This window comes from Halichoeres trimaculatus, unplaced genomic scaffold (genome assembly GCF_033239565.1).
Source record: "Halichoeres trimaculatus isolate MK-OKI-2021-1 unplaced genomic scaffold, fHalTri1.1 fHalTri1_scaffold_21, whole genome shotgun sequence".
In the NCBI taxonomy this organism is placed as follows: Eukaryota; Metazoa; Chordata; class Actinopteri; order Labriformes; family Labridae; genus Halichoeres; species Halichoeres trimaculatus.
Window position 1 is genome coordinate 4,693,959 of NW_027437199.1, and position 14,394 is coordinate 4,708,352.

Here is a 14,394-nt window from a genome sequence, read left to right on the forward strand (position 1 = left end):
CACACTCACACACACACACACACACACACACACACACACACACAGCCAGACAGACACACACACGAATCCCCAGGGGACTCTATCCACTCCACTACCTGTTGTCTTGGCAACCACACACTGTGTGTGAACCATGTGATGAGGAAGGTGAAGACAAGAGCTTGAATCTGCCGCATCGATACACACACACACACACACAAACACACACACACACACACACACACAAACATAGAACACGCTTCATAGATCTCCATAGAAAAACTGCCTTGGCCTTTGGTCCTCACAAGTCTATGAAAGTGTGTGTGAATGTGTGTGTTTGTGTGTGTGTATCGATTCTGATATTGCTGCTAACTAATTTAAAATGGCTGCCATTTCATGTTGCTCTCACACACTTGAATGTGTGTGTGTGTGTGTGTGTGTGTGTGTGTGTGTGTGTGTGTGTGTGTGTGTGTGTGTGTGTGTGCGAAGCTGCAACACTTTCATATAAATGAATGTCTGCTTTGCTGCGACACATTATTCCACAGGCGGGGACGAATACTCGCTCCTGATTGGTCAATTTGCCAAATGGGACATCCCCAAATATGGTTTGTGTTGTCCCCATGGTAACAGTTTAATCAGTCTTCTAAATTGGTGTAGAGCCTCTGATGGGATGCGGGTAACCATGGCAACAACACTGAGGCATTGATAAGGAGGCTGATATAACTGTCATGTCTGCTGCTGTTGTCACTAGCCTGTTAGCTTAGCCACGAACTGGGCGTTTTCAGGACCTGATCTTCCTCCCTAAGTGATCGGGGGCGTGGCTTGATTCTGAGTTCTTCCTCCTGCAACAACTACTGAGAGGAGCAGTTTGGGACGTATCAACAACCAGGTGTAACATCACAAAAATGTAAAAAAAAAAACATATCCAGAGACAAGAAGACAAGTGAAAAGAAGAGAAGCTTGGAGCGCAGATGGTCTGGTGGGCTAGGCCCTGCTCCATGAGGTTCGCCCTCGCATGGGTGACCTGGGTTTAGACCAAGCCTGTGGCCTCTCTGTGGCATGTTGCTCCTTACTTTTTTCCTGCTTCCTGCTCAATCCACTGTTCTCCTTTATCCAATAAAGGCATTAAGAGCCCATAAAAAAACTTTTAAAAGAAAAACAAAGGAAAGCTTTGGCGTTGTTTACCTGGACTCTAATCCTCTGTAACACATGCAAGGACTTTAAAGAGGGGTACTCTACTTTCCCATATCTGAAACATGGACGTAAAGTAACAACGCTGGATGTTTTGCATTTTCATATCTTCACTCCTGATGCACTGGAGACTTGGGCCTCAAACACTAAGGTATGCCAGTAGCTCCACCCTCAGGCCTCCAGAGAGCCGGCCAATCAGAAGGAAGGGGGTTTCCTTACAGAGAAAGCAGCTTTAACAAACAATCCTCCACAGAGGCTGTTTTCCAAACCACCTACTACCAACAACATGTGAATGCAGTATGTAGTGTAGTTTTCTTTTTGCCTTTAATATAAATGTACAAAACAAGCTATGGGTAGATCTCGGCATTTTAGTTATTTTGTGAATCATATCACAGCTTAGTCATCCTATTTGAGTTCTAATCTTACACCAAAGTTACAATGTTTACTGAAAATAAATTTCGAAGGGATTTTATTTCTACAGCTGATGGAAAAACCACCCTCTATATAATCTACGTAAGGTTTAAGAAGTGAATTAGTGATTTATATAGGCTTTAATGAATTTATAGAAGTAAACGCCTCTGCTATAACTGGAAGTGACGAGATTTACCAGTGTTTCTTCGCATCACTTCACTTCTATCTCACAGACTGTCTAACGTTAGTGTTGTTGTATTGTAGTTGTAATTCCAACTTATTCCAGTAGATGGTACTAATTCACCAAAACCTGCCACCCTGGATCAGTAGGACATCCGGGGATTTTTGCATACTGCAGAATTTGCAAGTTTTTGCATACTACCTGCTACATACTAAATTTTAGCTAAAATAGAAGGCACTACTAGTGTAGTATGCAGTTGATAAGAGGCTGATAAAAGGTTTTCTGAAGCTCCTACAGGTCTAACAGAGGGACAAAATAGAGACTGAAAAGAAGGCACAGTACCCCCTCTTTAAGTTACAGGGTGGGCCATAAAGATTTACCAATCGTCTACCTCTATTTTCTTTGCTTAGCTTTTGTCCTAGAAACTTAAAATTTTGGAGAGTTTCTCTTAAAAGGCATAGCTTCTGATGTACCTGAGTTCATTTGTTTACTCCTAATGATTGTCGAGTTTGGCATCGAAGGGTAAGCGCGACCAGATCGTGGCCTTGAAGGAGGCTGGACTGACAACAATGCAAATCATGAAAAAGGCGGATGTTTGTCGTAAGACTGTCTACAACGTCATGAAACGATACAAGGAGAATGGGAGTACCAGCAGCGAGCCAATCCCTGGAAGAAAACGTTCAGTCTAGACCAAAAGAGTTGTTGAAATGGTGAGGAAGAGAATCCAAAGGAATCCTCGCAGGAGCAAAGGAAGTGAACATCTCAAGAACTTCACTGAGAAGAATCGTCAAACAGGATCTCAGACTGAAAGCACTAAAAATGCAACAGAGACGACTGATTTCAGCCGCTTCTAAGAAAAAACGTCTTGGTAGGGGGAAATGATGCTGCAGGAAATCCAGAGTGATGCAGACAAAGTCCTGGTTTGGTCTGATGAGAAGATCTTCACCGTTCAGGCTGTGGTCAGTTCCCAGAATGACAGGTCTTCATTCAGGAGGGTGTGAAAGTGAACAGCCAGGTGTACCTTCAAATGCTTGAAGAAAAAGTGTTGCCTTGGTGTACCAATGCGTTTGGAAACCAGTTTGTCTTCACACACGATGGTGCACCAGCTAACGCATCCAACGTCACACAGGCCTGGTGCAAGCAGCACTTTCCTGGCTTCTGGGACAAGAACATATGGCCTCCGTCAAGTCCGGACATCAATCCAGTGGACTTTGCGATCTGGTCTATCCTGGAGAGGGAGGTCTCAAGAGTATCTCACAGCAGTGTCACCGCTTTGAAGACAGCTCTGATGAAGTCATGGTCAAAACTCGATGCTGAGACAGTGCCAGGTCGTCTCCAGGCTATGATGAAGGCAAAGGGCGGAAATATTGAGTAAATCTTTTTGGTGACAGAGAATAAAGTATAGAAACTGTGTTCAATGTTTGTTATGTTTGTCTGCAAGTATTTTTAGATAGTGGGAAAAACAATAGGTAAATTTCTTCTTTCTGGCACTTTAAGTTAGAGGACTTCTGTGTCCGACTAAACCATACATGAAGTGTGAAAGATGTACAGTTTTCAGAGATAAAAACTCCCCTTTTGTTGATGTTGCACACATTCTTCTGCATTAAATAGTAATGACGTTTGATTCTACTAAACTACTAAAACTTACAGATCTATTCTGAATATTTTGATCCTCTATTTTAAAAATGTAGCTTCTTTATTCATGCTGTTAGAAACCCAAATACTCCTAATCAAACATGCAGCGGAGCCGAGCTGCAGACTCCTCGCTGCTTCTCTCGTGATTCCCCCTCATATTTTTCCGCAGGGATTCCTGACACAACATCAAAGAGACTAAATGCTTCCTAAACGGTTTGAGAGTTTTCCTATTTACATAAACGTCCATCAGAGAGCACGAGCTGCTCCAGGAGCTGAGAATATTAAAGCATTACAGGCTAAATCAGCGTAAATACTCATGATGAGGTGTAATCACTCCTGTAATCCTCAGACTCTTTCTTTAAGGCCAAAACAGGTCGAAGGTTTTCAACTTTCAGTGAGCAGGTCACCGGATCTTAACCCAAATAACATCCACGATTAAAAGAAATAGAAACTTCATTTCGTCTCGATTGATTATCTGATGCTGGAAACAATAGTAGCTCCAGGAGTGAGTGTGTGAGAGGATGATGATTCAGGCCGATCCACTGAGGAGGCGAGATTGTATCAATGAAACTCCCCGGCTTGGATCACAGCCGATTGAACGTGAAAGGAAGACACCCGCCGCACTTTTTACCTTTTGAAGTCTGAGACGCTTCTTCTTAGAAACCTCCTCGCGTGTCCTCGTAACACCGCCCCCCCACCCGACAACGACGGGCCTCAGACTCTTTGATCAGAGGAGCTACAGTCGAACAATGAGGAAACACATGCAGACAAGCATAAAGACGGTGTCTGGGATGATTCGGTTGGAAAGCTCTGCAGGGATCGTTTAGCTGGCCGAGAAACGGCAAAGGTCAAGACGCTTTGAGCCTGTAGGAAGATGTAGCTCATGTAAAATCATGCAAATCTGCAGTTTTAACACAAAGACAGTCTTTCATTTCCTTTTATCCCATTAAATCTTTGACGTTTGACACTTTAGCAGCAATCAAAGCCACTGGATCAGTTTCATCAACACAACCGGCGAAGTTACACCAGCTTCATTTCAATCACCGCTGTAACTCCACATTAGTGAGATTAAATACACACAGCTCCGGTCTGAGGCTGCTTATGGGAGCTGGAACAGATCCCAGGGAGCCTGTAATGTGTGGAGATAAAACAACAGAAGAAAACTCACCAGCAACGTGGCGTGATTGACACCAGGAGGCGGTGGGCGGGTTGACTTTCATCTTTTAACAGAAGTGACATCATGATAAAGACGGTTGTGTCTTTCAGAGCTCGTTTGGCAAGATCCCAGATTGAAGGTGAGAAATAATCCGTCCATGCTTCAGATTTCTGTCACAGGAGGCTCCAAAAACGTCAATCTACTTCTTCACGTCATTGTTTTGCACATTCAACTCTAAAGGTAATCAGCGGTGGTGAATTTATTCATAACACTGCCTTTATCGATTCTCTTATTGATTCATGATCCCTGCTCTGTGTGGAGAGACGTGGGCACACACGTTTCCACTTCAGAGGCTCGGTTATTGATTCATAGATAAAATCAGCAAATATTTGCACACCCAGGGACATGAAGTAACGTGGCACAAAAGGATGTTTCAGCGTATTGCAGAGAGTTTGCACTGCAGACATTAAACCCAAACCCTTTCATCTCTATCTGTTACTTCCTCTTCCTGTCAGGAAACAAATGCCTGCATCAAAACAGAGGATCCAAACAGCTCTGAAGCCTACGATTCCTGGTTTCCATCATGTCTAATTCTAGTTATTTCTTCATCTTTTTGTTTTTATATCCCTCAAAGTTTCTGGGAAAAACTTAGAGTTTGCGTTGATCTTGGCGCCCCCTGTGGACAAAGAGGTACCTCTTGAGGCTGTGTTATGCTTTCCGTGTGAACGTGAGGTACAGAAATCAGACGCACAAGATCCATGCGAGAAAATGTGTGAGGCTTTAATGCTTTTAAACACCCTTAGTGACGTCTATTGGTGTCCATTCCCAAACTGCAGGGGGCGGTGTATCACAAACGTACGTCTAACAGAGTACTAAACGTGAGTCGAAGAAGTTTGCGTTCGTTTACAACCATAGACTGTAAAAAAAAATGGACGTCCGCTTGCTTGGCTCGAAGTGAGGTCGCTACAAAAACTGCTCCCCCTGGTGGCTGGTTGCAGTATAGGTTAAAAAATCTATCTCCCCAGTCATTCCAGATGGGCTGTGGTCAAACTTTAATAATTAATACACCTGGTAGAAATGTTTCTCATGTCTGATTGTTGTGGTGATTTAAATATGTCATTTGGCTGCCTTGTATTCAAGTCCTCTTTTTTCTGAAAAATTTTGTTTTCATTAGTTATACGAGGTTAAAAATGAGGCTTTACGTCATGTTTCACGATGATCGGCAGCTGCTGTTCTTGTGTATTTTTTGGGGGGGATTGTAAGGTATGTCAGGAGGTAGAGTCACGAAGTGATTAGACTCTCGAAAGAGAAAAAAAGATTCTTATTTTGTCACCCAGCTCCACTCAGATTCTCCCAGAATCCCTCACAGTCTCTACGGCACAGCCTCTGGCTGCCAATGGCAGCGCTGAGACGCGGGAATTTTGGCTTCAAAACCGTACAATGGTAAATGGCGGAGCCAGGCTGTCCACTCTATATACAGTCTATGGTTTCAACACATTTACCAATCTGTCACAGATATTTTTTCCAGGTTTTTTTAACTGATTTCCCTTTCCTGCTGAGGGTTGCAGTTGCAGTTTTACGCCATTACTTATTTACCACTCAGTTATCACAGTAATCTCTGAGTGAGGAGTGATACAGATGCCTGTATTTCTGCACTTTGACCACTAGGAGGACCTGTTCTTCTGCCATCTTGTCCGTGCACCTCTGTCCGGCAGGTTAGAAATTTTCTAGTGTGCCCAGCCTGGAAATTTTTCACATGAAAGGGACTGTGTAAGGGGGTGTAGGTGCAAAAATGACATCATTCACTAATATGAAGCTATATCAAGCATAAATCAGCCTTTACAGCGACACTGATCTGTTTAAGTGTACGAACTGTTTTCAACATAAATACATTATATTACATGTGCCAATCCTTTTGAACATATTTGCATTAAAAAGTTAAGCAACCCTCAATCCTCTTTTTAAAACATTTAAATACAAAATCTCTTTTTTTTACTTATATATTGCAACACTTTTTATTTTAAAATGGTTGTCAACCATGACCCCCTGACATCACTCTGACCAGGTAAAGTATGCAATTTGTAACTGCCACCAGTACAGTTTAGAGTAAACTTCTTCAGAGGATCACGGCTAAGCTAGCTTGTGAACAAGGGGCAGCTAATGTTAGCAAGCTGTCAAGTAAAAGCGTCTTGTACTAATTTCTGCAGAGGAGGAACAAAAAGTGTTCAGTTGTTGTTTCACAATAAGAAAGAACCCCTGAGGAAGGTAAAACTTGATCGGTCAAACGGAGTTCCTGTCCAGGAATCGATTGTTTATCTTACATGCTGATAAAGTTATTTCTTTGAGCCAAAATGCAGAATTATTTGTCTTTATTTCCTCAGATGTGAAGGTTTGTTTGATTCGGACTGCTGGTGAACTCTGAAACAGGTCTGAAGGTGTCACACTGCCTCCCTGGATCTGGATCTTGTAATGTAGAGTCCTCTAACTGTTAAAGGTGGCTCATTAATTAAGGGATGGAATGAATAGATGATTTAATTGAAAGTGAAGCAGTCGTTAGTTGCATCATATGTTCTCTGATGACTTCCTTCCATCCTTCTTCTCAAACTGGTCCAGTCTTCATTTCCAGTATGTGACTAATTGATTAATTATGCTCCTGATGGATTCATTAACGCAGAGTTCATCCATTCGAAGCTTGTGTGTGATCAGTTTGAGGATGGCTGATAGTAAACGGCTCGACTAATGCTTATTCTGAAGATCAACAAACTGTGATTCATGAACTTTGCTGCTGTGTTTTTCCAGTTGATTTGACAAACCATCGATCCAGAATTCAAATTGACAAAGAAAAGATGAAAGTGCTCAAGTTTCACGAGCTGGAACAAGAGAATATTGTTTCCCAAGCCTGAAAAAGTGCTTAACTATGAACAATCTAAAATAAAATAGACTTTTTTGTACTTCTAAAGTTCAATCTTACTTTTTCCCTTTACAAATTTCTACGTCAATATGACTCATGGTTACAAAAAGCTTTTGAATCACTCAAAAACAAGCTGTAATCACAGCAACAATGATGCTCTAAAGTAGGGGTCTCAAACTCAGGGCTGAAACTGTTTCTGATCCTCAAACTTCACTAAAGTTAAGCCGCGTTTCCACCAAGCAGACCGGTTCGGTTCGGTTCGGTACAGCGCGCATTTTACGGCATTTCCGCTGACTTATCCTGGAACAGATCTCCAAATAACCGAGACAAGCTGTCCCACTTTTTGGGACCCTTTCGTATGGGTGCCAGACTGAACGGATCCACTCCCTGAAGGTGGAGCTACAACACTGCAGACCATTGATTGGTCGAAAGAATCGTCACTTACCCCGACAGTGGCTACATTTCTCCTGGCGGCTCACAGACTTCTCTGAAAGAAAGCTTGATTGTTCTTTGTATCAAAGAGCTACATGCCAATCACAGAGAGGACGAAATGCTGCATGTCTTCCATAGTTGCTTTTTGTTTACTGTGTTGCATTTTTCTTTTTTGTTGGATTTATTAGCGAGGTAAACTGTGTCACACTGCTACGGCGTCATGCTGTTGTTTAACAGCTGCAGCTTCCAGCATCTGGCTTACACGAGAGGGCACAGTTTGCTGTGGAAATGCAAACAGAATCAGGCTTAACTGTGACAAACCGGACTGAACCGAACCAGACTGCTTGGTGGAAACACGGCTTTAGACGTCTCTTTCAAAGGCCAAAAGAAAGGTTGATGTTGGGTACAGAATGTTTCAGAAGAAGTGGGAATAAATGTTTCTGTGGAGTTTAAGGAGAATCACATCGGTCTCATAATTCAACTAAAGAGTATGAAAAGGACCAGGGAGATGACCGGACACAATAAAATGTATTCCAGAAAAGGAAAAGGAAGTAACTCAAAGGACAGGTCCAGACTTAGTGGTGTCCATCTTCAAGACATACTGAGGATTTCAAACTGCCAGGTGGCCAACTCTCAGGTGTCTGGCAGCACTCAGCTGGAAAAGACAAATATGACTGTGAAATGATTCATGTTGAAGAGAACAGCTGTTGTTTTGTGTAACACCTGAAGTGGCTGCTCTAAAGTAACGCAGTTCCTGTTCCCTCAGACCAAAATCTGAATTTCCTCTCACCAACAAGTCAAACGATAGACTGCAATCAAAACTGTTCATCCAAGACATGGGGCTACTCAATCTGTGGGTTAAATGATGTTTTATTGGTTTGAGAAGTGTGACTAGCGTTAGCAGCGTTAGCAGCGTTAGCACCACCAGTTTTCTTTTTTGTTGCCGGTTCACACACCTGTTCTTACTCCAGCCAGACACAACCAACAAACAACTTAAAGGGACAGTTCAGTTTTTTTGAAGTGGGGTTGTATGAGCTCTGTGTGACCACTAAGGACATTAGATACAGTAGAGAGTTGTCTCCTCTCCCTCAGTAAGACACAAACTTTAATTGATGGTGACGAGGAAATAGACGCTAACAGGGACAGACGGTACCAAATTCAAAGGCTATTTTCTCCACCTACAAGAACTAAAATCAAAAAGTAATACCACAGTTTAAGAGTATGCTACATAAAATATTTTTTAAGTGCATTAAGTCTTCGAAAATATAAACATTTATCTGGACCTAACTAACTGGTCATGTATCCTTCTGCGCAGCGCTAGTGCGCTCCGTCCACCCTCCTCATTTCAGCTGTAGGGAATGTAAACAAGCTATGCTTCTGGCGCCGGTTACAGACATAAATGTTTATATTCCCGAAGACTTAATGCACTTAAAAACTTAATCTATGTAGCGTACTCTTAAACTGTGGTATTACTTTTTGATTTGAGTTCTCGTAGGCAGAGAAAATAGTCTTTGAATTTGGTACAGTCTGTCCCTGTTAGCGTCTATTTCCTCGTCACCATCGATTATAGTTTGTGTCTTACTGAGGGAGAGGAGACAACTTTCTACTGTATCTAATGTCCTTAGTGGTCACATAGAGCTCATACAACCCCACTTCAAAAAAACTGAACTGTCCCTTTAATCTTAAACAGTTAGATGAAAAATATCTGTACAAACACGCCTTGCTTTGAGATGTAGACTGTGCCTGTTTAAATCAGGGTAGTAGAGCATTAAAGCATTTCCGCATTGTGGCTGATCGACTATCACCAGCATCTTTTCACAGATTGATCTTGATCAAACCAAATTGTGATTTTTTTCCATTGAAATAACATTTGTACAAATTGAACGACTTTTAAAACTTAATATGAATATGTGATGCTTTGCCCCTTTCCTACTGACCTGAGTTTCAGGCCATGTCCACACGTTGCGGGGTATTTTCAAAAACGAATACCCTCCCTCGTTTTAAAAAATACTTTCATCCACACTCAGCGGGCAAATCTGCAGATAAGTGCGGCTTGAGACATGCCAAACCCATTTTTGGCAGTGTCTTCCAGGTGTAAAACCCGGGCTAGCCAATCAGAATGAGACCTTGTCATTCAGCTGTCACGCTAGAGAACCGAAAACTCTATTTACCAGCGTCTACATGAAAGTTTTCCAAAATCTTCACTTTGGCCAGAGTTTTTAGAAAACATTGTTTTTAGAGACGTAAAACTACGGTTTTATGTGTTAACTTTAGTCGTTGAACCTCAAGGATTCAAAGGGCTGGATCGGATGTAACATGTCTTTGTGTTTACTGCATCACAAACAAGCTAAGAAGTCTTAGCAGAAGTGAACCAGCATCTCCCATATTCTGTAGCGCCTTCCAAGTGAGCGATGTGACTAGAGCTGAAACGATTCCTCGAATTATTCAAGGTACTCGATTACAAAAAATGATCGAGGAATTTTCTCCGCCTCGAGGAATCGTTTAATTAAAATAAAGATCAAAGAGTGGTATTTCAAATAGAGTTGACGCCATATTTAGAGAGTTTTCAGACCCCTCAAGCCACCTCTTTTTCAAAATAGAGACTAGCAACAAATCTAGCTTCTTTTCTGGAGTTTGGAGACTGATATGAAAGCATGTATTGATCTGCATCAGCTGCTTGTATCTCATATCTCATCAGATCGCACGGAACTTGGAATTTATCACCCAAAGTCACTTGATTTTACACTTGCTTGAAACAAATTTTCATTTGAAAAATAACTGCTCTTTAACTTAACAAAAATGTGTTTTATCCGATTACTCGATTAATCGATGGAATTTTCAGTAGAATACTCGAATACTAAAATATTCGATAGCTGCAGCCCTAGATGTGACTTCCATTTCTGGGGAGAAAAATCCTCCTCTTAGACATAAAGGTCAAAATCCTCAGGGAAGATTTTCTGCAACGTCATCTAAACTTAGAATCTGAGCGAGAACTTTCAGTGGACATATTTTGACACATCCCTGAAGGATTACATCACAGCCGTTACAGCTTGTTTTACTGCTGCATGATTTCAGAAACTTTTTGATGGCTGGAGTCGTCTAAAACTCCAAATGTGTAGAAACACGTCGCGCAGAGAAGAAGAAGAAATCCATTCAGATTTCCCTCCTGTCATCCACTTGATTAATGGTTGCAGCTCTGGAGCCGTACTTCTGCGTGCATACATGTGAGTAATCTCACAGGAACAGGAAGCTCTCGCAGTCCTCCTGAGGTGGCCGTTACCATGACGACCAGGTCCAAGGACACGAGGACGGGGCAGAGGAGCGCAGGATCATCAGGACCACTGAGGGTTTTTGATTCAGGAGCTGAGTGAAGAGTCACTTCATTATGTGGCTCCTCCATCACCCTCCACTCTGCATCCATTCATCGCTGCCCTCCTGTTTGTCTGGCAGGTATGCAGATGTGAGGTCACTAATCACCTGCATGCACACGCAGGCAAAAACAAGAGCTGCAGCCAACCCGGCAGCCTGCAGCGTGCAGCAGGAAACACTTCATCTCTTTCTCTGCTCTCAACCCCCTGCAGAGCTCCTTTCTCCTCTCTGCTTTTTGCGTTTCCTCATTAAGGCGCTCCTCCTCGCCTCCTGCAGGCGGAGAAGGCGTCATCTTTTTTTTTTTTCTTTCTAAGAGAAGTGACGCTCCAAATATCACAGGCGCTAAAATATGTATCGTCAGCACTGTGCACACTCTCCCTGCTACCTTTCCCTGCTCACCTCACCTCAGAAAGTAGACCCCACCCCCTTGTGAGAGCGTGTATACATTACACACCACCTCCGGCGTCGGCCAATCAGGAGCCGGAGCAGGGAGGCAGAATTGGAAAGCACATAGTTACAACGCGGATCTATACGCCGGGAGCTTGGCAGGAGGTGCGGAGAAGGCCGGACAGCGGAGAGGAGGGGGTTTATAGGAGGCGAGCGGTCATTTCAATGCAGGGCATCCCCGAGTGTGGTTTGGCAGGACGCCAGAGCAAGGGCCACACACACACACAAACACACAAACACAAATAGGGATGAGTGTGTGTAAACAAGAGACACACATGGGTGCTGTAATGCTCTCCATTTAATTTAATCACTCCACTCTTATATTGATTCATTGTGTTTGAAAAAGGAAGGAAGGAAGGATTTGTGAATGAAGCAGACAAGAATTAAGGAGAAATTCACTCATTAAAATGAAAAGAAGGAAAAAGGAAAGAGAGGAATTATTTCTGAATGGGTTTTGAGACAAAAAATGAGCCCAAAAATGATCCAACGTGGACTAAACGGCTCATTTCCAGAAGCAGAGTGCTGCATTCGAGACACTGAAAGTGATGGGGATGATGGAGCTCGTGTGGGCGTAGGTGACAAGGAAATGTGGAAGTGTGAGGAGCCATGTGGAGACAGGGAAGAGATGAATACATGTGGAGGAGAAAAAGGGAGGCTCTGTGTCCTGATTGTGGTGTTTTTTCACGTGTCGCACCGGGAAAGGTCGCACAATTTGATCTTGAGCCTCTACAGCAGGTAAGGAGAGAAAAAAAAAGGTGCACACGAATCATGTGGCATCATCCAAAGGGAGGGAAAATGAGGCAGCATGTTGGAGTTTTATGAAAAAGGTCATTTGATTCGTCGTCGTCGCCGCCCCGACATCGCAGGGATTGTGGTAACCATGGAGCCAGGAGGAGGAGGAGGAGGAAGGAGGGTTGTCCCATGGTCATGGCAACCACTATTTCAGGGGTGTCACACCAGCATCACCTGAAACATGCCTCCAGTTTGGCTTCAGGTGATTTCGGACACACACACACACACTCACACACACACTGCTGCAGTCACAGCCTCAGAGGAATACCAATAGAATGACTGTCAGACGAAGATGAGGGCACAGTCGCCCACAGGTTTGAGAGTAAAAACCAACACATGGGCCAAACACACACACCTGCTCACTCTGTCTCCACACACACACACACTCACACACAACATATATAAAAACCCTTCCTCCCCCTCCTCTTCCTCCCCCCTCAGGCGCCATGCAGCACTCAGGATGAACCCAGAAATCCTGACGTCTCACGGTGAGGTGTCAGCGCTCACACACACCCTGCACACGGCTGCATGGGCACGAGGGCTGCTGGCAGACAGGTGTGTGGATGTGACAGTGTGTTCCTCATGCGTGTGGAAAATATGGGTGTGACAACAACACACACGCGCAGGGGACTTAAAGAAAACAGGATGATAGTCTTACCTTTCACTTGGCTCTCGTATTCTGCAAGGATTTCTTTGTCCTTCTTGCTTTTGTTTGAGTTTGACATGTCGTCACAGAGGAGGTGAGTGGTCGGCAGGTGAGGAAGAAGAAGAAAAAGAAGCAGGAGATGAAAAAAAAATGTCCGGTTTTATTTCCCTCCGCCCGGGGCTTCACCCGCAAACATGCTCGTTAGATCCATCCAGTGCCGCAACAACACAGCCAGTAGTGGCCACGCACCTCCACGCTGAGGAGCAGGAGGAGGAGGAGGAGGAGGAGGAGGAAGAGGAGGGGAGGGGGGGCAGCACGCGCATGAACACTCAGGGAGAAATAACCCACTCCTGACAGCAGCTCGGACCCTCAAAAACCGTCCAGTTTCAGAAAAAACACCAGGAGTGAGTCAAAACCCGCTCCTGTTAACCTCAGGTGGAGCTCGCGCTAACATGCAACTACAGCACGCGCGCATGCACATGCACCGGTCTGCAGGGAGGGAGGAGCGGGCACACGCCCACAAGGTAGAAATGCACTGGACCACACACACACATACACAGACACACACACACACACACACTCCACGCTGAGACGCGGTGTTTGATGTTATCTTCACCCCGCAGTAACCTTTCACACATCCAGTGGCAACGCAAGCACGCACGCGCAGACACACATAGCCGTTCGAGAACACGCAGACCACAAGCCTGCGCGCGTGAGGGTCATGTCAATAAAGGGGAAATGAAATGCCGGTGAGGAAATGGGTGTGTCCGCGCAGGGGGCGGGATCAGGGGCGTGATTGACAGCTGAGGTGACCAGTGAGCCGCGGGAGGAATGCGGGAATTAATGAATGTAGGAAAGAGTGAGATGCAGTCAATGAAACAATGAGGAAAAGGATGGAAACCGGAAAAAAATGATTCACCTCAAGTTTTAAAGAAATCTGAACAATTTTAACTTGAGTCTTAAAAAAAAAGAAAAAAAAAAGAAAAGAAAGAAAGAAAGAAAATCACATTTGTTCTTCTTATTTATTGGTGTTATTTCTCAAAAGCCTCCTTTAACTTAAAGCTTTTGAAATCACTGACTTCATCATGCTTTACAATGTGTTTTAACCTCAATTAGCTCAGCTTCATTTAATGAAAAAAAAAAGTTATGATACAAACTGCACCTCCAGAGCTAAACACCAGCCTCTTTTTTTCACTTTTCACTGGAAATTCTGCCAAACTTTTGTCTTTCAGACTCTTTTACACCTT

The 14,394-nt window shown here is 43.6% G+C and overlaps 1 protein-coding gene across 2 annotated transcripts in view; it reads right to left on the reverse strand.

Moving 5' to 3' along the window:
- The window catches only part of srgap1b (SLIT-ROBO Rho GTPase activating protein 1b), a 47,871-nt gene extending 33,993 nt beyond the window's left edge, over nt 1-13,878 (reverse strand). For both annotated transcript variants that reach the window (XM_074697909.1, XM_074697908.1), the window contains exon 1: nt 13,160-13,878. In XM_074697909.1, the coding sequence (XP_074554010.1) occupies nt 13,160-13,226 (67 nt within the window). In that variant the 5' untranslated portion in view covers nt 13,227-13,878. The remainder of the gene's footprint in view (nt 1-13,159) is intronic.
- Nucleotides 13,879-14,394: the final 516 nt, after the last annotated feature.